The sequence below is a fragment of the Malus sylvestris genome, chromosome 10, assembly GCF_916048215.2.
Source record: "Malus sylvestris chromosome 10, drMalSylv7.2, whole genome shotgun sequence".
Taxonomy (NCBI): Eukaryota; Viridiplantae; Streptophyta; class Magnoliopsida; order Rosales; family Rosaceae; genus Malus; species Malus sylvestris.
In genome coordinates, this window is record NC_062269.1 from 42,298,338 (window position 1) to 42,319,587 (window position 21,250).

The window sequence follows — 21,250 nt, forward strand, 5'->3', positions numbered from 1 at the left end:
GGAAGATTTCGGATTCGAGATTCCAAGCTGGTGAGTCTGCTTGACTGTGGTCAATGGGAGGCTGAAATGTCTTTGTGAGTTTTCCCAGCCCCCAAAATGGATGGATAACCGTAGCTTGCCATCAGTTGTCCTCATTTTTTAAATAAAAAATGGTTATGAATTTTGCTTTAAATCGTTCTTATATGAAAATAAAAATTGTTGCGTGTATTACTAAACAAAACAAAAAAATTAAGGGAACTTTAACGAAAAACTCGCAGTACTGTTCATTTAACAAAAAAAAAATCATATTTTTACACTAAAAAATCAATCATGATATTATTCACTTTACTCTTTATTTTGTTCTTATCGTTAAAACTCAAAGTTTTCAAGTCATTTTCATTAATTTTCCTAAAAATTAAGAGTAATGATATTTATATCATATTTTTGTACCACATTTTCATACCTTCTTAGGTGGTATTTGATGTGAATAGCCATATCATTTGAATTAATCAGATTTTTAAATTTAGTTCATTATTTAATAAACTAATAATTGAGAAAAAAACTAGTTAATTAAATGATGATTGTGGTATACGAGAAGTCTTTCTTCTTCATTTCCTAAGGTGGTATAGAAATGTGGGACTAGGATTCTCTCCCCTCCTCTCACATTATCTCATTGTCATTTTCTTGCTATAAAAAATTAATATAAGATATTGACGTGGTTTAACCGTGACTGTTCAAAGAAAAAAAAGAAGGGAAAGGAAGAGGAAAAAAGAGAAAAGAGAATCCTAAGGCAGAAAGGAAGGTAGTGCCACTTGGCAGAGAGCATCGAGTGACGCGCCGGCTTACAGGACTTTTGACTTTATTCTTCGCCGGCGACGACCTCCACCCGCGTACAAAGAACAACACCCCAAACCCAACTAAACTACCTGAAAAAGAAATACAACTAACCAATAATTTTCTCTATCCGAAAACGAAACAAACATAAATTTTTATACTTAAAAATTCCCAACCATTGCTTTCTCTGGAAGTCATCATTTTGCCCTCTTTCCTTCTTCTTCTTGTTCTTCTATTTTGTCCCTTTTTCTTGCTTTTTTTCAAACCCCAAAATCCCTTTTTTCAACGACAGAGCTGGCGCTCAGCTCGCATTTTACATAACCCAGTTTTCAGAATCCCCCCGAAACTTAGTTTGCAGTCCTGCTTTTCCCACAAGTGCTTTTGTTCTGTTTCTTGAAGACGCTCACGGGTTCTCCATGGACAGAGTCGGACTTGGACCGCTCCATTTAATCCCAATCTGTACGTTTTTTTTCCCCAGCAACAATTCTTTCTCTGAATCTTTGTTTTTTTTCTTTTTTTGGGTTTTTGTGGTGGGTTTTGAATCCTTTGTTGAAGAATGAGTCAGCTCAGTCTGTTATTGCAGGAAGCGGTGCGGCGGGAGAGGGCGCCGAGGACGGTCCTCGAGGTTCTGAGAGAGCAAATGGACGACGCGGGTGAAGCGAGGGGGGTTTTGGGCAGGCGGAGCTTCAAGCAACGGCTGAGACTGAACGGGTTCGGATGCTGTGGGGCCACCTGGGGCTTCGGACGGACGGCGGCGATTGGCGCCAGAGAGGATGAGGAAGATCAAGACCCGCAAAATCTTCCGCCACAAGAACGAGTGGTTATAACTGTGGACCAGGCTGAACCGGTTAATATTTGGAATCCGGATTGCGTTGCTCCGGTTTCGAACGGGTCGGGTATGAATTTAGCTGCCGCTCTGGCAGCCGAGCGACAGTTCCGGGATCCGCAGGATACGGAGGGAGAGGGGTCGGTGGGTCCCGCGGATAATGCAAGGACGGGAACAACGGCGCCGGGAACGCCGATGAGAGTGTCGCTGATGAGGCTGCTTGAGGAGACGGAGATGGACGGCTGCGATGCGTTTGGCGGTGGCGCGACGGCGGACAGTGAAAAAGCAGCGGAGGGAGGGATAGGGAGCGATTCGATGTGCTGCGTGTGCATGGGAAGGAAAAAAGGCGCGGCTTTCATCCCATGTGGGCACACATTTTGCAGGGTGTGTTCGAGGGAGGTGTGGTTGAATCGAGGTTCCTGTCCCCTCTGCAACCGTTCGATCCTCGAGATCCTCGATATATTCTAATGATCGTCCGATTTGATTGGATGATCAAAGAAATAACAAAAAAAACCAGAAAATATTTGATGTGATTGTTTGTGGGAAGATGCCTCGAGATTGGTGCATTGTTGAAACTTTGATGGTGGAATTTTCAAATCCAATTCAATTTGTTCACATGTAATATGGGGTTCTTGAATTTAATTAGTGTTTCTATCACTCTATTTTTCTGCAACTTGAAGCGTACAATGTGAATTTTGCGTACATTTTTATGGTAATTTTTTATTTTGAAGTTATGTTTCTTGTGATGGCATTGGTATCTCACGTTCTCAAAACAATTATGCACTATCACACGTTTAATTTTTGTAAGTAATAATACATGTTATTTTAATCGTTATGTAATAAGTTTGAGTTTCGACCGGTACACTTTATATGACTTTAAGTAAAACATCACTTGTACATATAATTTAAAGTCACATATTTTTTTTTTCTACGTAACAATAGTAACAATGCATTATTTTCTTGAAATATTGTCCCAATGGCACCAGAAACGTAAATGCTTTGTTCTCATAAAATATATAATATTCACCCTACCTTTGACTGAAGAAGCTAATTGTCAGATAAACATGTTTGATTTCTTTGGAGGCAAATGTACAAGGAAGCTTTTGTTAAAACAAAAGCAACTGTCGTCTTTTAAATTTGTCGTTAAAAAAAAAGCTTGAAACGTTGGCTTTTGTTTGTGTTTCAAATGGAATCTTGACGAACATTTGGGGTGGGTTGGACCAACCACAACTACCATCAACTTATAAGTTGGTGGGCAGAAATTGGTGGTTGTGCGAATCCATTTATGTGGGCTTAAGATAATGTGTTATTTTTTCCAAGCCCATAGAAAAACGTCCAATGTTGCACGAAGTTGGGCCTAGGTCCTTCGGTTCTATCATCTTCTGGTTACCGCTGGGGATTCAATGGGTTTTTTCCCATACGTATTAAAAGTGCATATTTAAGTTACATATGAGAACAAGAGTCGTTGGATTCTGTAAGAACAAACAACTTAGCAACTCTTGTTCTCACGTGTAGCTTAAATGTGTATACTTTTGGCATGCATTTGAGGAAGCCTCGAAAATTTCAACCTACCATCAAATCATTATTAAGTTCATCGCGATGTTATCTCCAAATTAATCAAATACTCTGATGTGCAATCGTAATTTGTTGACCTAAATCACGTATGAATAGCACCACGGAATTTGGATCTAGCAATTCGAAGGAGATGCCCTGTTATTAATTATATATTTTTGACCAAAGTAAAGAATATAGGTAAACTTATGATATATCAATCTGCATGGCATATAAGTATCAAAAGATTCATGTATACATTTTTCATGTAAAAGGTGGGGATCATTTTCATGTATATACGTGTATATAGTAAACGAATATAGAGAATGACTTGTATGGCACAATGCTATCTAGCTATCTTGTGTTCAACCTATTTTTTCACATGAAAAAAGAATCCAAGCTTTGTTGTATATTTTTGAATTTTTATAAAAAAAAAAAAAAAACAAAAATCCCTTGTTTTTTTGGCGATGGATTATCTTCTTTTTTTCATTGTTTTTGTTTTAGTACAATAATCACATTATCGCATGATTTTATTAACTCAAGCATGTATCATAATATGAGTAGACAACATTACATGGCAAAACAAATTTGATCACAATCTTGTGATATGAATCTTTTCTTCTTCTTTTCTGTTCGAAATGATAATCAAATATGAATCTAGTCGCCCATAACATTGCATGCGGGATGGACCCCATTTATGACTTATCCAAATTCTCAATCACATGACCGAATGAGCTACCGGTCAAATTTTTGCACGATCAAAGAAGAAAGAATCTCTTCAGGGAGGGTCCACTTTATTATGTACCTGATCAATTGATATATTACCTCATCACATCAAGGATCTTATACGAGCAATCCTAATGATTTGGATCCTCTCCAAAGCAGGGTCCGAATCCTCCTAACCAGATAACATAGATTGTTGAATTTTGATACAACGGTTATAATTATTATAACTTTTAGAGGGATCCTCTAATTGTACCTATTGGATCAAAATTCAATGGTCCTTGTTATCTGGTCAGGAGGATTCAGACCCTCTGCTCAGGAGAGGATCCAAATCCCAATACTAATAAGCATAGAAATTGATAATTAGCACTACGGTATAGTGATATTTTTTTTCATTTATTAATGAAATGTTTTAGGTTTGATTTTTGTTAAAGGTAAACTTGAACCATAATATTACTAGCCTATTATGAGGTTTAGTTCACTCTTAATCCCCTTAATATAAATAATATTGTTTGTTAAAAAAAAAAAAATCATAGACCGTTTATTGAGTACATGATTTTCACACGTGGGGTTCATAGTAAATTAGTATACTAGATAGATGGGATCCAAAATAACATGTTGCCACGCATGAGACGTTGGTCAGAGTAATGGACAAATACCAGAAAAGAACGAAAACAAAGCAACCTGGAACGAATTTTGAGTTTAAAGAAGTTCAGTAGCGGGTTTTCAGTTTCAAGAAACAAAGTAAGATTAAAATTAAGTTCCAGGAAATAAAGTGTTAACTTTTGAATTTCAAAAAACAACATGAGGTTGAAATCGACTTCTAAGAACGTAGCTAAAAATAAGCCTAATTCAATAATATGCGGATGATAATAATTGGAGGATATATAGAGCCAAAAATGTAACGGTTTGACAGATATGTATACCACAGATCGATGGAAGCCAGCCCAGGTTCCACATTTCCCTCAGGTATGGAGTAACATGTCATGCCAACTCGGTAGTACTGGCCGGAACGAAATAGATTATTGTTCTTTTTAAAACCCATACCTGCAGTATAATGGGATGTTATTGGAGTGGTACCCAGGCTCTGCGACCAACTCAGCTTTACCAGAAAACGATTCAATTTTCTAAATGATTTCTTGTAATGCACCAGCAACTTTCCATATGTATGGTGAAAGAAAGTTGAGATCAATAGCCAGAAATAATTATAAGTAATACAGTTCGACTACGTTAAGTATGACTTTTTACGTAGAAATCAACTGACATCTTACATCATATGTTAAATATGGTTAAATAATAAATAATATGAAACTGAGATGCTAAATTGTTAGTGTTAAACTAATCATGCGATGTTATTGTATATTATATGAATTTGCTAAAGTTTTCTATCAATTTGAGTGGATGCATGCATGCATGATGTCTTCATCGAAATGAACCAGCCAAAATTGCATTATTTGAAGATTATAAGACAATATACGTAAAGCCAACAAAGAGAAAATACATGGAATTTGGAACGATCCAAAAACCAACAAATTGAGCGTCACATATATAGATATACGAAGAGGGATCATGTTCCAGTTGTATATGCATTTGTATATGCATGTACTTTGCTCTGCTCCCTTAATGGAAAATGCATGAATTCTGAGCTTGATCAATAATATCTAAGTTCTACACCTTTTTACTTACGTGGTTTGTGCGTTACTAAGCTTAATTAGCATATATTTGAACTAAACGACTAAAATGACAAATCAATAAGACCAAACCTTTCTATATTTTGAGGTGCATGCAGTCGTGCAGGTTTGGAACAAAATTCTGAGATGATTTACATTCTTAAGGCTTAACTAATGTGTTATCCTTTGAAAGTGTTCTCAAGTTTCACGTTGCCTTTTATTTAACGTGCCTTCTAGACCCATAAACGGGTCGGGTTTATCGGGTTTGAGTTGGGTTCAATCTAACCCGTTAAATTAACAGGTCATCCGAACTCAACCCGTTAAGCTAAAAGGTCACTCGAACCCGACCCGTCAAACTAACGGGTCATCCGTTTCACCCGTTAACAATTATTATTAATTTTTTTTTTCATAAAGTTTATTTTTTATTGTTAAGACTTTACTGAAATTACTAAAACATCCTCAACTAACGGGTTTAACGGGTTGATCCAAAGTGACCCGTTATTTAACGGATTCACCCGTTAACGACCCGACCCGTTAAGCACCCATCCAAATACTAATATTAACGGGTCGGGTCGGGTCCAAAATGTCAGGTGCCTTCTAAATCATGTTTTGATGTCCCATTTTACTTCTGCGTTTAAGTTTGTTTAATTTTCTTTTTTCGTTCAAGATCGATGCAGATGTGAAAAGGTATATAAAGTGGGATTCGTAAACATAATTAAAAGGGCAGGTTGGGTCAAAATGACTTTCAAGGAAGTGAGGCTCGCAAACACACTTTCAGAAGGAATAAAACACTAATTAATTAATCTTATTCTTCAGTACTTAATTACCCATAACTCCAATGTATAACCAAAACTAATTTATTTATTAATTGGTTGCATGGATACAACCAATTAACGTAAACTTGATTGAATTAGGGTTTGCACGTCAATGTAAACTAAGTGATTAACTGTTAATGACGCTATATTACTAGTCTTATGTTAGGTTAATTCCAACAAAGAATAAATAGTCGTGGCATTGACACATTTGCTAAGCGACATCATGCATGTGACACAGAGTCAGAGACCGAAAGTTGAAAGTTGAAAGATGGGATTTCTTGAATTGGTTTTGATTGGTAAGAATGTTGAAAGTTGATTTGGAATGCAGCCGTCGATGGAGGAGGACAAAAAGAGATTTTTTAATGTGATCGGCACACGAGATGGTACATCACGTGTCACTATACAAATGGTGAGATATGTGTATTAAAAAGTTAATAACTTAAAAAATAAAAATTTTCACCACTGACATAAAAACACGTGGTGTACTACCCGTATTCCCGTCACAATTAAAAATTTCTCGAGGACAAAGGCGTCCAAGCTTCGTCAACTTAATCAGTTTCAATGTTTCGCAGCCCATAGCTTTTCTCTAGTCTTTGGTTGAATCTTAGAAACCCCTTGGTTTTAGGAGAAATATTTAATGAGTGACACAGTTGATAAATTAAAATTAATTCATGACCGCAAGATTGAATCAAATGGCGAACATGACTTGATCCGTTGGTCCGAAGATGATATGAATCCGTTGATTGTCCTACATTTAGTTTATATTAATAAAAAACAAACTCACATGCTATAAGTTTATAAGTTAAGTTAAATAACGTCGTGTAATCGTGTTTCAAGTACAATAAAAAAATGTCTTGTTTTATAACTTGAAAGGAAAATTAACCACCACATTCAGATTCAACCACCGGTAATTACTTATTAAGTAGCCCACTCTCTCTGACATAGCATCAAGCCAGCCACCAAGCTTCTTTGATCACGTGTTCTTTGTTCAATGCATGCAAGGAGGCTAGTTAAGCCATGCATTTGACAAATAATATTTGATTAATTTGTTAACTAGCTAGTTCTAGATCCTGTAATCTATTGTTTAGCAGATGATCGATCGAAAGCTAAATGTTTTCACTGATTTGGGCGTAACTTTTTTTCTTTTCGTACGCTTCTCTCTTGTTGATGAATCATGAGCATTGCCTTTTTGTGGCGTGCCTTCCTTTGGCTTTTACTGCTTAATTAAGCTATAATTGCGAAAAAAGAGAACATGGAAAATGTAATTACAGTGTTACCAATCCACATAGTATGATATAAGCATTGATATAATCGATGTTCTATTGATCTAGAGCATAATCTAGACTATATGTTGTAACATATATAAGTAAAAAGATAGCACTATATAATGACGTGACAAAAGATGATTAATTAAAGGGATTTTTTGATATAGGCGCCTCAATTTTGAATTTTCTAGATCAAACATCCATGTCTCTTAGTGATTTGATTAAACTTTTTTATGTCATAATTTTGGTGTTATATGCACATTATATTGTAACAAATTTTCTATAATCAGCCTTTTGATTACACTCTCCTCCGTTAGAGATAATTGTAAAAAAAAAATGGTTAGATTCAATTTATTTTCACAATAATGCTACAATTTAGCAATAATTATCTATGATTTAAGATATTTTCTTTCAAAAATAGTTTAAAATATTTTTAAATCCCATAAAATCAAACGTACCGAAATAAGTTTTTCTTTTAGTACATTAAGAGAAAATATGATTGAGAATAATAAAAACGTACCAATACACAATTTGTACAAAATAAAACGTACCAAAATAAAAATAATGTACCAATATTAATAATATGTATCAAATCAAACTTACCAAAATTGCAAATAAACGTACCAATTAATGATTTTTGTAAATTCAAATGTACCCCCAAATAATATATACATAATGTATTGTACCTAATAATAATTTGTCAACAACTATACTTAAAAAAAACAAAAATAAAATTATAATTTCACAAAAAAAATTACACGGAGCTTTTATGTTGATCACCAACTATTTGAAAAAAGAAATAATATTAAATGTTTGCATAACAAAAAAAAAAATTGTGATCGAAAAAACATATCTGGAAGAAGAGATAATATAGTTTAATTACTAATATCTCCACTAAATAAGGAAAAGTGCATCATGCAGATAAAAGGATAAATTCAAAAATTATTTTAATTTTTAAAAATATAATAATGACATGTAATTTAGCTTGAGGTGGCTATTGGTCAAAACACTTTAATCAAATTTTAAAAAGACACGGATGTTTAATTTAAATGATATAGAAGACGCTAGGGGATTCTAATTTTATCTAAATTAAATATTAACATACATGCTCCCTCTCTCTAAACATATTAATAAAGGAACTTTGGGACATGCATTTGTGCATCCATAAGACACTTTTCCTAGTTAGGTTCTAAAAGACACTTGGTGCTAGTCGGGTGGCGGGTTGGGGCTTAGCGGATAGGCGGGACCTAGGCGGACTAGACAAATTTATGTAAATCTATTATAGTTCATGTAAATAAGTGTCAATTTATACTTAAAATATAAACAATTTCATCATAAACTACAAAAATAGAATGACATATATATTATGAAGTATTAGAACATAGTGAAAACATAGATAACAAGCATATAATGTGTGTTCATTTAAGTTTACAACATGTCTCTTACAATTTATTGAAAAAAATAAAATGCAAAATGAAAGTTATTTATTTTCTGTCTAAGTAAGTCACAACCTAGGTATGTGTCTAGACGGGTCTGGGCGGGCTAGGCGTTCTAAGCGGGCGCCTCAGCAGGTCTAGATGTCATTTCTTAATTTTCAAATGTCTAGGCATTAATTGGGACGGTGTCTAGCCGCCTAGTGCCGAACAGTTTCTGGCTACTTTAATAATTCAAGTAGAGGTTCATGACCACTATCAACGTTGAAAAAAAGAAGTACTATTACCATAAACTAAATTACAGTAATTTTAAAAGATGGCATGCTTGGGAAAAATGGTTATGGAGTAAAACTTTTCTCCTCCTCTCCTGTCTTTCTCGCTCAATTCTCTTCTTCTTTCTCTCTATAAAACTTGATTGTGACCTTCAAATAAAAGGAAACGTGAGAGAAAGATAATTTAGAAAGAAGCGAATCTTTTCTTCTATAAATAAAGCCGGAGACCAGTTTTAGTGTCATGGCTTTGACAAAAATATTAGGAAAAAATTGCCCCTCAACCAAAAAAATCCAAAAGCAGCTTAATATAATATCTCAAATAATGCAAGGGTAATTTGGTAATTTGATCATCATAAAATATAATATAAATATTAGTGGGAAGAGAAAAAAGAATAAAAAATGGAAGGATGAGTGAAAGTTGATGGTGGCCACAGGGGAAACAAAAATATGATAAAAAAAATAAGAAAAATTATGAATATTGTGTTCAAAACATCTTAAGAGGCGCATAATGCTGGTGATAAATTTGTAAAGTTTTTTTAAAAAAAATTAGTACCTTACAATAGGCTAGCAATAATATGATTTAATCAGATGTTGTGAATAGTGATTTTGGTGTCACCAAGCTGTTCAAAACATCTTAAGATGCGTGTAATGCCAGTTATAAAAAGAGTCTTTCGCATGCTGATAATAATGTGATTAAATTAGTTGTCAAATGATTGTTTTTTTTAACAAATGATATTATCTACACAAAGGGGGAGGGGGTGAACTTAGCCTCACAATGGGCTAGCAATAATATGATTCAATCAATTGTTCATTCAATATTATTTTCTCCATTTTTAAACACGTTCAAAACATCTTAAGAGGCGTGTAATGCCGGTTATAAAAAAAAAGTATTTCGCATGTGAATAATAATATGATTAAATTAGTTATCAAATGATTTTTTTTTAACAAACGATATTATCTACACTAAGGGAGATGGGTGAGCTTAGCATCATAATAGGCTAGTAATAATGTTATTTAATCAATTGTTCATTAAATATTATTTTCTTTATTCTTATTATAAATTCTATAGAGACCGATTTTATTATGTGAATTCAACTACTTTAATTGGTTTATGAGAGACTTCTTCTAGCGTGCTCTAAAATTATTCATTTACTTCAAATATTTGACTTTCCTTTTGTCAATTTATGCATATAAATACATTTAGAATATGTAAGTCGATCATAACATGTCGTAATTAAAAAAATGTCTTATGCACGGACGTGAACGTGTGCATGAAGATTAGTAAACATATAAAAGTGGTAGGGGTCCATTGGCCGCAGCCTCAGGACAAAAATTGGTAGGGGTCCATCAGGACGTGCTTACTGTTCCCTACTTACTTACATACTTCCTCGAGTCCTGTTCTTTTTAAATTTATTTTATTTCAATTTCTAATCTTAATTTTATTTTCTAATTTATCATTTCCTTTTACACTTAGATATATGTACTTGTAAATTCTTCTTTAATAGTGTATTATTTTGCTTTACCGTCTACAATTACCAAATTTGGAAATTGGTACATGGATTCTCATGTTTTGCATTTAGACAGTGCATTTACATTTTTGTTATACAAAATTTATATGTATTGTGTGTAAATACAAATGCTCATAATCGAAAATGACATGATGTATTTTTTTGTTCACTTGTTATACTTTACCATGTATATTTGGATTAAATTCTAATACGTACCATAAATATTTGAATTTTGATAAGATCACATTCGACTTGAACTAGTAATTCGACATAAAAGATTATATAAAAAAATCCAAGTTATTTACGGATCTGCCACTCCTTTAGAGCTATAAATTGCACCATAGCTATGGGTACTCCACTCAACAAAAATAAAGGCTACACACACAGCATACAAACCAAGCAATCCAAAGAGAAATGGCGACTTTCCCAGTTGTTGACTTGAGCCTTGTCAATGGTGAAGAGAGAGCAGCAACCTTGGAGAAGATCAATGATGCTTGTGAGAACTGGGGTTTCTTTGAGGTAACCCAACAAGCTGTGAGATCTTTTATTTTTATCCCTCCTCGAGGCACCAACTAGACGTCCGCCCCTCGTGTGCTTAGAGGGGAAATCTGTAAAGTAAATCTGTCTCTAAGCGCAAGAGGGTCGGAAAACAAATGCGCCGCCCTAGTTGCTCAGTTTTATGGTGCTGCGTTAGTTTCTGTAGAATTATGACATTTCTATGTGTTTCTAACTCTTTTGTGTGTAAATAACTGAAGCTGGTGAACCATGGGATGTCTACTGAGCTTTTGGACACTGTGGAGAAGATGACCAAGGATCACTACAAGAAGACCATGGAGCAAAGGTTTAAGGAAATGGTGGCAGCCAAAGGCCTCGACGATGTCCAGTCCGAAATCCACGACTTGGACTGGGAAAGCACCTTCTTCTTGCGCCACCTTCCTTCCTCAAACATTTCCGAAATCCCTGATCTCGAGGAAGAGTACAGGTTACACACTAATCACAACAAGCTTAATTAATTTTCCACATACTTGGGCTTAGTCAGGTTGGCTAGAGCACCCGTGCGGCCCCTCGTTGCACTTAAGTTCGAATCTCCTCCATGTAGGTTAGATTGTATTAGAATATCTTATTGATTTTCTTGTATTTATTTTGAACGATATTTCAGGAAGACCATGAAGGAATTTGCAGTGGAACTGGAGAAGCTAGCTGAGAAGCTTTTGGACTTGCTGTGTGAGAATCTTGGACTCGAGAAGGGTTATCTGAAGAAGGTTTTCTATGGATCCAAGGGTCCGAATTTTGGGACCAAGGTCAGCAACTACCCTCCATGCCCCAAGCCAGACCTGATCAAGGGACTCCGGGCCCACAGCGACGCCGGTGGCATCATCCTGCTTTTCCAGGATGACAAGGTCAGCGGCCTCCAGCTTCTCAAGGATGGTGAATGGGTGGATGTCCCCCCAATGCACCACTCCATTGTCATAAACTTAGGTGACCAGATTGAGGTATACCAGTTACTCGACTACCCATTTTTTATGGAACGGAAGTCTGATGTGTCATCAATATGTATTGATATCATTGTCGTCAGCAAAACTTACATACATGTTACCAATACATTTCAATTCTCGACCAATATATAATGAAGAGCGGACGTCATGCACATATAACTAGTACTTTTGCTATCAAGTTTACTGAATCGTATACTTTTAATTATTTGATGCACATATAACTAGTACTTTCGCTATCAAGTTTACTGAATCGTATACTTTTAATTATTTGATGCAGGTGATCACCAATGGGAAGTACAAAAGTGTGATGCACCGGGTGATAGCTCAGTCGGATGGGACCAGAATGTCGATAGCCTCGTTCTACAACCCAGGCAACGACTCATTCATCAGCCCAGCACCGGCAGTGCTTGAGAAGAAAACTGAGGACGCCCCAACTTATCCCAAGTTTGTGTTTGATGACTACATGAAGCTGTATTCTGGCCTGAAATTCCAAGCCAAGGAGCCAAGATTTGAAGCTATGAAGGCCAAGGAATCCACCCCTGTTGCAACTGCCTGAGCTCTGAGAGCCGTCCGAGAACATGGCACAAAAATAATTAAAATTAGGGTTTGGGTTTTATGCTTTTGTGCCAAATAAAGTTGGGGAGAAGAAAGTTTGGGTTTATTTTGTTTTCTTTTATTTTTTATTCCACTGTTTGTGTAGTTGAAATCTATCTATATAAAATACAAATGTTTGCTCCACAATTTTTGTAGTTGAAATCTATCTATATAAAATACAAATGATTAGATTCCAAATACAAATAATTAGATGCCTAATACTCGAGGGACCCATCACCATGTTCTTCAAAGTTAATTAATCTTTCATTATGTTAAATTATAACATGCAGATTAGTAAAATCATGTGATTGGGATGGTGGCACGATAACACGGATAAAGTGACAAGGAGAGATCAAATTGTGCATTCACAACTTCTGAGATTCATATCATAAAAACAGAGATTGAATTCATAAATCACACTGCACTGAATTGGAGCGGAGGAGCAAGCTATATATCAGATCCAACATAACTGACGCTGCAAACCAAATAGCAGGCCTTGAGCACTTAAAGTAGAAGCTTCAAACTCATCAGTACTGCGAAAAACGTTCACTTTATCAAAGATAAAGATTGCAATTACATACCACGCTGCACTGAATCGGAGCAGCAATGCTAAAAAATAAGACGCTACGCACATAAAATCGACACTAACAAGTCATCATCATTGAGAAAAATGTTTAGAACATTGCCCAAAATCTTTTTGAGTACAAGGCTGCATATTCCGGCCCCCGACCTTTTCAAACTGTATAAAAAGCATTCCAGAATTCCAACATTCAGTACAGAAAACCTACACCTCTTCTCTCCGGTTATTCTCATGCTGAACATGCAAAAAATGAAGATTTTTCATGGAAGCCACCGTTAAAATAGATGATCTTATTTCCCTGAAAGAATGTCATCATCTTTATTGGCTTCAACAGGAACGTCACTGCCTAGAATCTGAACCTTTTTCTCATCCCCCTCCACTCCTTCAACGTTGGAGAAATGATTCTTCAGAACCAATGCGATGTCACCCTCAGAAGCTCCAGCAAGCTTAAAGCGCTCCACAGCATCATCCAGGTTTTTCTTCCAACCATCCATCCCCAATTTGCATTCGACCTGGGATCGCTCAAAAAGCATGTTACCCCAGAAGAGATGGATCTGTGATCTCATAACAGCTGCCTGTTCTGCAGCTTCATCTGCTGAAATCTCACCCTGACCAGATGCATCACCTTCATTCCCGGTGCCTTGTTTTTTCCTTTTTTTCATCAACTCTTCCCTCTTGCTTGCACTTGGATCCTTCAGTTCCTTTGCCCTCTGCTCCTCCAGCTTCTCCCACATCTCAGTTGCAACTCTCATCTTCGCCTCCGCACTGTCAAAAAGTGTCAGCATTTCTGCAGAATCACAGGTCGCAAGATCTATTTTCCTAGCAAGTGCAAATGACCAATGAAGTTTGGCCATTTCAAATTGTTGCTGCCCCAGTGCCAGCAACCCCTCGTAAAAATCTGGCTTGATCACAAGTGCCTCTTCATACTTCTCTCTGGCCAAGGAATATTTTTCCCTGACCCAGTCATAGGCCGTTTGAAGCTGCGTAGCCACTACATCCTTTCCGGCAGACTCATCTAAGGGAATCCGCTTCCTTGCTGCACACATATAAACATTTCCCCAATTAAAGAAAGCTAACGCCGCCACCTCCTGGAACTTTGAGGCAGCCTTGTCAAAAAGACTCTGAGCTTCTTCACTAGTAACTGCCTCTTCAAGAGCCTCCGAACAAAGCTCCATTCCAAGCTCATGCAAATCAATATGAGCATCTGGGTCAATACCAACATGGCTGCGGAAAAGCTGAGAAAACTCAAACAACCAATCATCCATCTCCAATTCCTTGCACTCGGGATCTTCTGCAGCTCCTGGTTTCTCCTTTGGAGCTTCTTTCTCTGTCTTATCAGTTTCATAATCAGCAGGCTCCAAAACAGATTCACCAAGTGAAGAATTAGAGTTACTTTCATCTTCCTTGATCCCCTCGGTTTCAACAGGTTTTTCCTCCTCTTCTTCCAATAAAGGCGGTTCCTGTTCAGGAGTCACTTCCACGATATGCAATCTCAACATCCCAATAGAGTCAGCTTTATCTATTTCAGGCTCTTCTGAAATGACCTTGTCAACACAAGACTCAGCTAACCTAAGTTCAGCAGTAGAGGTTATAGTCACCAGATCACCATCACTATCCTTATACTTGACCAAAACTGACTTTGATGATGGAAAGCGCTTCGTCACAATTTCCCTCAATACTCTGAAATTACAATTCACAGGCATTTGGGCAAGCCTTATGTCATGATCATATACAAGCTTCAATGGTCTCCAACGAGTTGCAGCCTCTGGCAATGAAACTGAAGATGATGGCTCCTTCAGGTTACCCTTACTTGGATTAACAGATTTTGAAGGACCATTTGACGGCTTCAATGTGAGTTTTGGCATTTGGGTTTTGTTCAAAGGTCCATTCTCAGCCGGTAAACTTGTTTGAGGCTTCTCGGTCCTATTAATTGGGGATATACCAGAACCACCAGCTGAAGCAGCTGCCTTCTTTGGAACAGGCCGGGCTGGTAAACAAGGCCCCAACCCACCAACTGGAGCACCACGAACAGCAGAAGCCCCGAGGGCAGCAGGTGATGGGCGGCTCTGGAGGTCCTGCTGAGCCTCCTGGCGCGGCCCAAGCGCTGTCCTCAACCGCTGGGCAATCTCCAAAGCATCGCGGTGAGTTGGGTCAGCAACCAATAACATCTGAACATCCTGCATAGCCATTTCATACTTCCCTATCGCCTCCAACGCCCTCGCCCTCCGAAGCAGAGCCCTGACATACCCGGGCTGCACCTGGAGCGCCAGAGTGCACTCAGCAATGACAGTCTCATAATCTATCGGCTTCATTTGCATCAAACAAGCCGCCCTATTGCTATGGAAAACCGCCCGGTCCGGGTGGGTCTTGGGAGTGAGCTTAAGAGCACTATCATACTGGTCCAGAGCACCCACATAGTCCTTCCCCTGAAATCTCTTGTTCCCTTCTTCTTTGAGCTCGTGGGCTCTTTTCAAAAAGATCGAATTGTCCAAATCAACACTACCGTTTACAATCGGAGTCGAATTTGCATCCGTCGGGACCTGGTTCGAAGCTCCCTTCTTCTTCCTACCACCTGATTTCCCCATATAATCCTCTCCCTCTCTCCCACACCCTAGAAATTACACTCTCCCACTTAGCTACACACAATATTGTATCTATCTAATCCAAAATTGATGGATGAAGAATAAAAGCAGCAAGCTTTCACTGTTTTCGACGAGAATTTAATGAAAAAGGATAGAGAGAAATGGGGGCACTTACCGATGAACAAGCTCGAAAAGCATCAATCTTTGACGCAAATGTTTTGATTGCGAGTGATGGGGTTTTGGATTGGATGAAATTACAGCCGGATAAATGTTTCAGTGAGTCGAAGGAGGAGGAGGATAAAACCCTAGGTACCTGGAAGCAACACTGAACTCAACTCTTGCCCTTTGGGGTGGTGGCTCAAACCCTAGAGATACCTGCAAGTTAATTCCAATCGGGGTTTAATCTAATCTGATGTGGGCCCTTCCCTTCAGTTCACGTCCACCGTCGATCTTTCTTACGTGGGTGAATCGTTGACTTAAAGGGTTTGACTCTTCTATTGGGATATTCATTCGTCACATCAAGTGAAATATAGGATATGATTATCTTTTGGTTTAAAGCTGTACACAGGGCTGGTTCATCCAATTTCCAATTTATGGCTGGTTTGGTATTGCTGTGCTTTGAAAAAAAAAAAACTGTTTTTGTTGTGCTGTACTCGATACATTAAAAGTTGTGTTCGATGCTTCTTACTTTTAATGGATAGTGCTCGCCTAAATAAAGCAAGAGAGCATAGTTTGAACTCCGAACCCAGTCTGTTGAAGTCTCAAGAGGAAAACCTAACCACCAGTAAAATTCACCACTTACGTCTTGCGGTGGACTTGGCATATCAAACACCATGTTGGGCCGGTTCGGTTTTAAACCAACAACGCATGTACTTAATTCGGCCGATTGGTACCATTTCAATTTGGACATTGCAGGCCCACTATTGAATCTACAGGCTTGGACGTCAGTTGAAAGTAGCGGCCCATTAGCGAAATCCCCGCGATAAAGGGTAGCGTAGTAATTTAACAAGGAGGTACTAGGGTTGGAGCGACTCTATATAAATCCCCGATTCGGAGCAACAAATCGATAAATTTTGAGCTCCTCGCCTCCTTCTTCCTCTTCCTCTCCGTCAGGCGTTTGCGTTTTGTGCATCGTTGTTGCAGCTCGATTTCGTTTTCTTTGATTATTTGGTAGGATTTTTTATTGGGAAAATTTCAAAGCCTCGGTTGCTGTAGAAAAAAATTGAGGGACAATTTGTGTGTTTCTTGATTGAGAAGAGCAGCTGAGGTAGAGTGAAAAGGCCGAGTCATCGTTTCGTTCGTCAGCTTATAAATTGGCGTTTCGATTGTTTCTCGTCTACATTTTATGTTAATTTTTAATTTAATTTCTTTTAATTAGTGTTAATTGCTGGTGAGAAGAGTGCAAATGATGCGTAAAATTTAATATAAAATTTTCTTCACTTTGAACCGACTTACGGAGAATTTGTCTCCCTGTGGAATTTCTACACACTGATGCACTCTCAATTTTTATACTTTTATTTTCAAAAAATATTAAAAAAAAATCAATTAGGACTTCAAAAATCTTATTTGATACTTCAATTTTTTTTTTTAATCGTTTGAATTTTGGGACATTGTTTTCCAGAAAATATAAAAACGATCATCCGTATTAGACGGATAATTTTAGAGAATTTTAAAGAAAAATTTTTGATGCTGTTTATTTCAACGAAAAATTATATTTTTACATTAAAAGTTAATTATAATATTATTATTTTTACGCTTTATTTTTAAATTATTATTAAAACTCATAAGTTTTCAAATCATTTTCATTGGTTTTCTTATAATTTAATGCATTTGTATGTGATTCGATGAAACAATTTGATTTTCCCTATGAAAATGATTTTTGAAATTCCGTTCTAGCTTACCTCACATAAAACTAAGTCGTTGAACATATTTCTTTCTTGAACGGTCTGAATTTCTTGAGTTTTCGGCTCTGGATAGAGATTCGAAGAGGATCTCAATTTGGCAAATTGAATTCGGAACCTCAAAATTACGACGAATGCTTTTAAACAACAAAGTTGCAAGCTCTTAACCTAAAAATTGAACTACGAATTATTAAATGGATAGAAAATTCAAAATCGAGAGTTTGTATTTATTTACAATATGCGTGCGGGTAGAGTATTGCATGAAAACGAACTGATGAGTCACAAACACCCAAAAGATGCAAGGGGCTTGGAGTCTGCTACCTCTTAGAAGACGAAAACGACATTGGACAGTTGTTGAACCTAGAAATATCGAAGACTTCGATGGACCTCTGATCCGAAACTCGAGCTTTTGCAGCTGCAAACCTCCGGTACTCGTCAAAGATTGAGGTCAGGCACCATCCTTGCAATCTTCTTAAGCATCCCACAAGGCAGCCCGTCCGGTGCTGCACAACATTAACAACAACATTGTTCGAAGATGGAGCCCGAGATTGTCTGAGAAAACACAAAAAATGGGAAATGATAGATTACCTTCCCTCGCTTGCAATGAATCAGGAGCGGGTGGTTTCTTACATCTGCCATATACACAGACAAGCAAGTCAGTAAGCTAAATGCACTGTTTTAAAAATCCCCGTCTAGGCCCCGCCTAGGTGCTAGGCGGTTAGCCATTGCCCCGATTAATGACTATGCGTTTGAAATTTTACAAAGGGAGCCTAGACCACCTAGGCACCCATCCAGACCCGCCTAGACATCCGCTTAGGTTGCGACTCCCTTAGACAGAAAATAGATAACTTTCCATTTGCATTATTTTTTTTTAATAAATTGTAAAAGACTTGTTGAATACTTAAATGAACACACATTATATGTTTGTGTCTTCATGTTTTTATTATGTTTCAATACTTCATAATATATATGTCATTCTATTTGGTAATTTATGATGTAATTATATATATTTTAAGTATAAACACACTTATTTACATAAAATATAACAGATTTACTTAAATTTGCCTAGGCACCCACCTAGGCCCCGCCTAAGCGCCTAGGTGGTGCTAGGCCCCAGCCCGCCGCCCGACTAGCGCTTAGTGTCTTTTAGAACCTTGGCTAAATGCAAAACAAACAAGCTGTGGCATAATCTTAAGAACTAAAAAAAAGAATCTTTAAGTTCAAGGGGTTTAGTGATACCAAGGAGAACTTTTAATGCTTCACGAATTGTGTCCTCCGGGAATTTCACGTAAGGTTCCTGTACAGAATATGTTACACAGCACATGAGTCAAACAACTGATATCATTTACAACTACTCAAAGCAAAGTCCTGAGTTACAAACATGAGAAACAGTAATGCATCGTCGAATAGGTGTGGCGCGGTAAGATGATCAAAGTAAGATCTGATAATCAGAAGACCGGTGTCTGGAAAAGTAAAAAACAATCGACGGAAAGTTGAAAACCCAGAATGGCCTCCTATTAGCCTATTAAGAGGGAACACCAGGAGGACCTGTACTCATTGCCAGTTGACAAAACACAAGGCCACTGAAATAGGTAAAGTAAATCAATAAAGCTGGAGAGTAATAATCCATATATACAAATCCAAGTGCTGAGTAGGATTGTCAATATATTTGTCTAACCTCCTAGATTTCATGTATTTTATTAGAGTAAGCAGATAAAGTAAGAACATATATGCAATTCACAGGTGTTGCGGAAGCCAATCAATCACCTAAAATATATGTGCGGACGCATATAGTGGTGCTTCAGACTTTTTATCTTCCAGTTCCGTTCAAGTATGGTATTCATGCAAAGCAAGCCATAGCGACGCGTGAAAGGTCAGGGTCACTGCCAACTTGCCGACCCCATTTCATGTTAGTGACTGGTCTCTCTTGAAAAGCAGAGGTATCGTGGGAGTGGGACACAGCAAGGCCAAATGCCTTCATCACACTAGCACTTAAGCTAATGAAGTGTAGTCCTATCGACCCACGCAATTTGCCATCTCTCTTTCTAAAAGTGGGTCGATGGTGACAACTATTTCCAAACTCTATGAACTCAAACCAGAAACTCTTCACTCCGAGATGGTTTTATCCGATACTATCAACAAAAATAAATTCAGGCTTTTGTATAAGTGGTTCAAATCTTATCCACGATCACTTTGTACAACAGATGACCAACAGCCTAATACTAATCAACACCGATATTGTTTTAACTTAACCACCTACACATACATACATCCCAGGGGGTGTGGGGCTTTATACAAGGGAACCACGCAATATAAGATAGTTTCCGACGTGGGACTTTACATTCTTCATCGAATCACCAGAGAAGAGAACATCCCAATTTGAATACACACGATTATTGTGCAATTACTATCATCTTATTCTCTAATCCCAACTTCCAAGCAATCCAAGCATAAGCCCAGACACAAATTACAATGTAATTATGTCATGATTAATATAATATCTGCAAAATAAAGGTAAAAGAAAACGAAACCTGAGAGCCATCGATCCCAAACTGGAAAAGCCGAATCCCATTTGCTCTCAAAAACTCTTTGTTCTCCTCCGGATACGGCTCCGGGCACAAATATCTGAAATTACCGAAATTAAATCAAACTAAAACCAAATTTGAAGCTAAATTGATCGACAGAAACAAGTTTAAGGGAATTTGACTCACATGACGGAACGGAGGCCTAGGGATTTCAAGAAGCTGAAATTAGGGGAATGAGGAAAGCCGGACCTAAACACGCCATTGTCGACCATGGCGAAGTTCAGAGGGGGCACGAACGCCTCTCCGCCCCTCTCATTCTCGTCTCCGATCGCCGGAGCCTTCGTCCCCGGAGACCCCGTGCAGACATCCCGCTCTCCGTTCTCTATTTTCATCGCTGACACTTATATTTTCGCGCCAAAAAATGGGAAAGCCAAAAAAGAGATAATATTTATTTAATAATTTTAATTGGTTTTGGAGTGTTCTAATACGGATGATCAGAGAGAGAGGGATTCTGAGAATCTATGGGGGAGGAGGAGGATCTGTATTTATAGGGGAGAGAGAGAAGGAAGGGGGGGGGGGAGGAATATCAGGCTATATTCAGTTGGAGGGCTAAAACTAGCCCAGGAGCCCTTAACTGGGTTTCGAGTACATCGATATTTTTATACCAAGAAAATAAAAAGTTCGGTTATGTCACAT

At 37.6% G+C, this 21,250-nt stretch overlaps 4 protein-coding genes and 1 non-coding gene across 6 annotated transcripts; 3 read left to right on the forward strand and 2 right to left on the reverse strand.

Moving 5' to 3' along the window:
* Window positions 1–858: 858 nt before the first annotated feature.
* Window positions 859–2,312, forward strand: LOC126588053 (E3 ubiquitin-protein ligase APD1-like). Of its 2 annotated transcripts, none has more exons than XM_050253186.1 (2): window positions 859–1,272; window positions 1,384–2,312. In XM_050253186.1, the coding sequence occupies exon 2, from the start codon at window positions 1,454–1,456 to the stop codon at window positions 2,105–2,107; it is 654 nt and encodes a 217-aa protein (XP_050109143.1). In that variant the 5' UTR covers window positions 859–1,272; window positions 1,384–1,453; the 3' UTR covers window positions 2,108–2,312. The 2 variants fall into 2 exon arrangements, with proteins under 2 accessions (XP_050109143.1, XP_050109142.1); XM_050253185.1 differs by having other exon boundaries at window positions 863–1,272; window positions 1,397–2,312.
* An 8,907-nt stretch (window positions 2,313–11,219) lies between these two features.
* On the forward strand, window positions 11,220–13,113 carry LOC126584841 (1-aminocyclopropane-1-carboxylate oxidase 1). Its single transcript, XM_050249212.1, has 4 exons — window positions 11,220–11,395; window positions 11,632–11,858; window positions 12,036–12,369; window positions 12,650–13,113. The coding sequence occupies exons 1-4, from the start codon at window positions 11,291–11,293 to the stop codon at window positions 12,926–12,928; spliced, it is 945 nt and encodes a 314-aa protein (XP_050105169.1). The 5' UTR covers window positions 11,220–11,290; the 3' UTR covers window positions 12,929–13,113.
* Window positions 13,114–13,352: 239 nt separating this feature from the next.
* Window positions 13,353–16,511, reverse strand: LOC126584839 (protein CLMP1-like). Its single transcript, XM_050249206.1, has 2 exons — window positions 16,304–16,511; window positions 13,353–16,157 (listed from the first exon to the last, which is right to left on the reverse strand). Exon 2 carries the CDS (start codon window positions 16,129–16,131, stop codon window positions 13,837–13,839), a length of 2,295 nt encoding a protein of 764 aa, XP_050105163.1. The 5' UTR covers window positions 16,132–16,157; window positions 16,304–16,511; the 3' UTR covers window positions 13,353–13,836.
* Window positions 16,512–17,343: 832 nt separating this feature from the next.
* On the forward strand, window positions 17,344–17,470 carry LOC126588119 (small nucleolar RNA snoR111). The gene has a single exon (XR_007611342.1). It is a non-coding gene; the product is annotated as a small nucleolar RNA snoR111 (small nucleolar RNA).
* Window positions 17,471–18,204: 734 nt separating this feature from the next.
* On the reverse strand, window positions 18,205–21,131 carry LOC126584842 (tyrosine-protein phosphatase DSP1-like). The gene is made up of 5 exons (XM_050249213.1): window positions 20,741–21,131; window positions 20,561–20,654; window positions 19,269–19,326; window positions 18,618–18,661; window positions 18,205–18,532 (listed from the first exon to the last, which is right to left on the reverse strand). Exons 1-5 carry the CDS (start codon window positions 20,944–20,946, stop codon window positions 18,347–18,349), a joined length of 588 nt encoding a protein of 195 aa, XP_050105170.1. The 5' UTR covers window positions 20,947–21,131; the 3' UTR covers window positions 18,205–18,346.
* Between the last annotated feature and the right edge of the window lie 119 nt (window positions 21,132–21,250).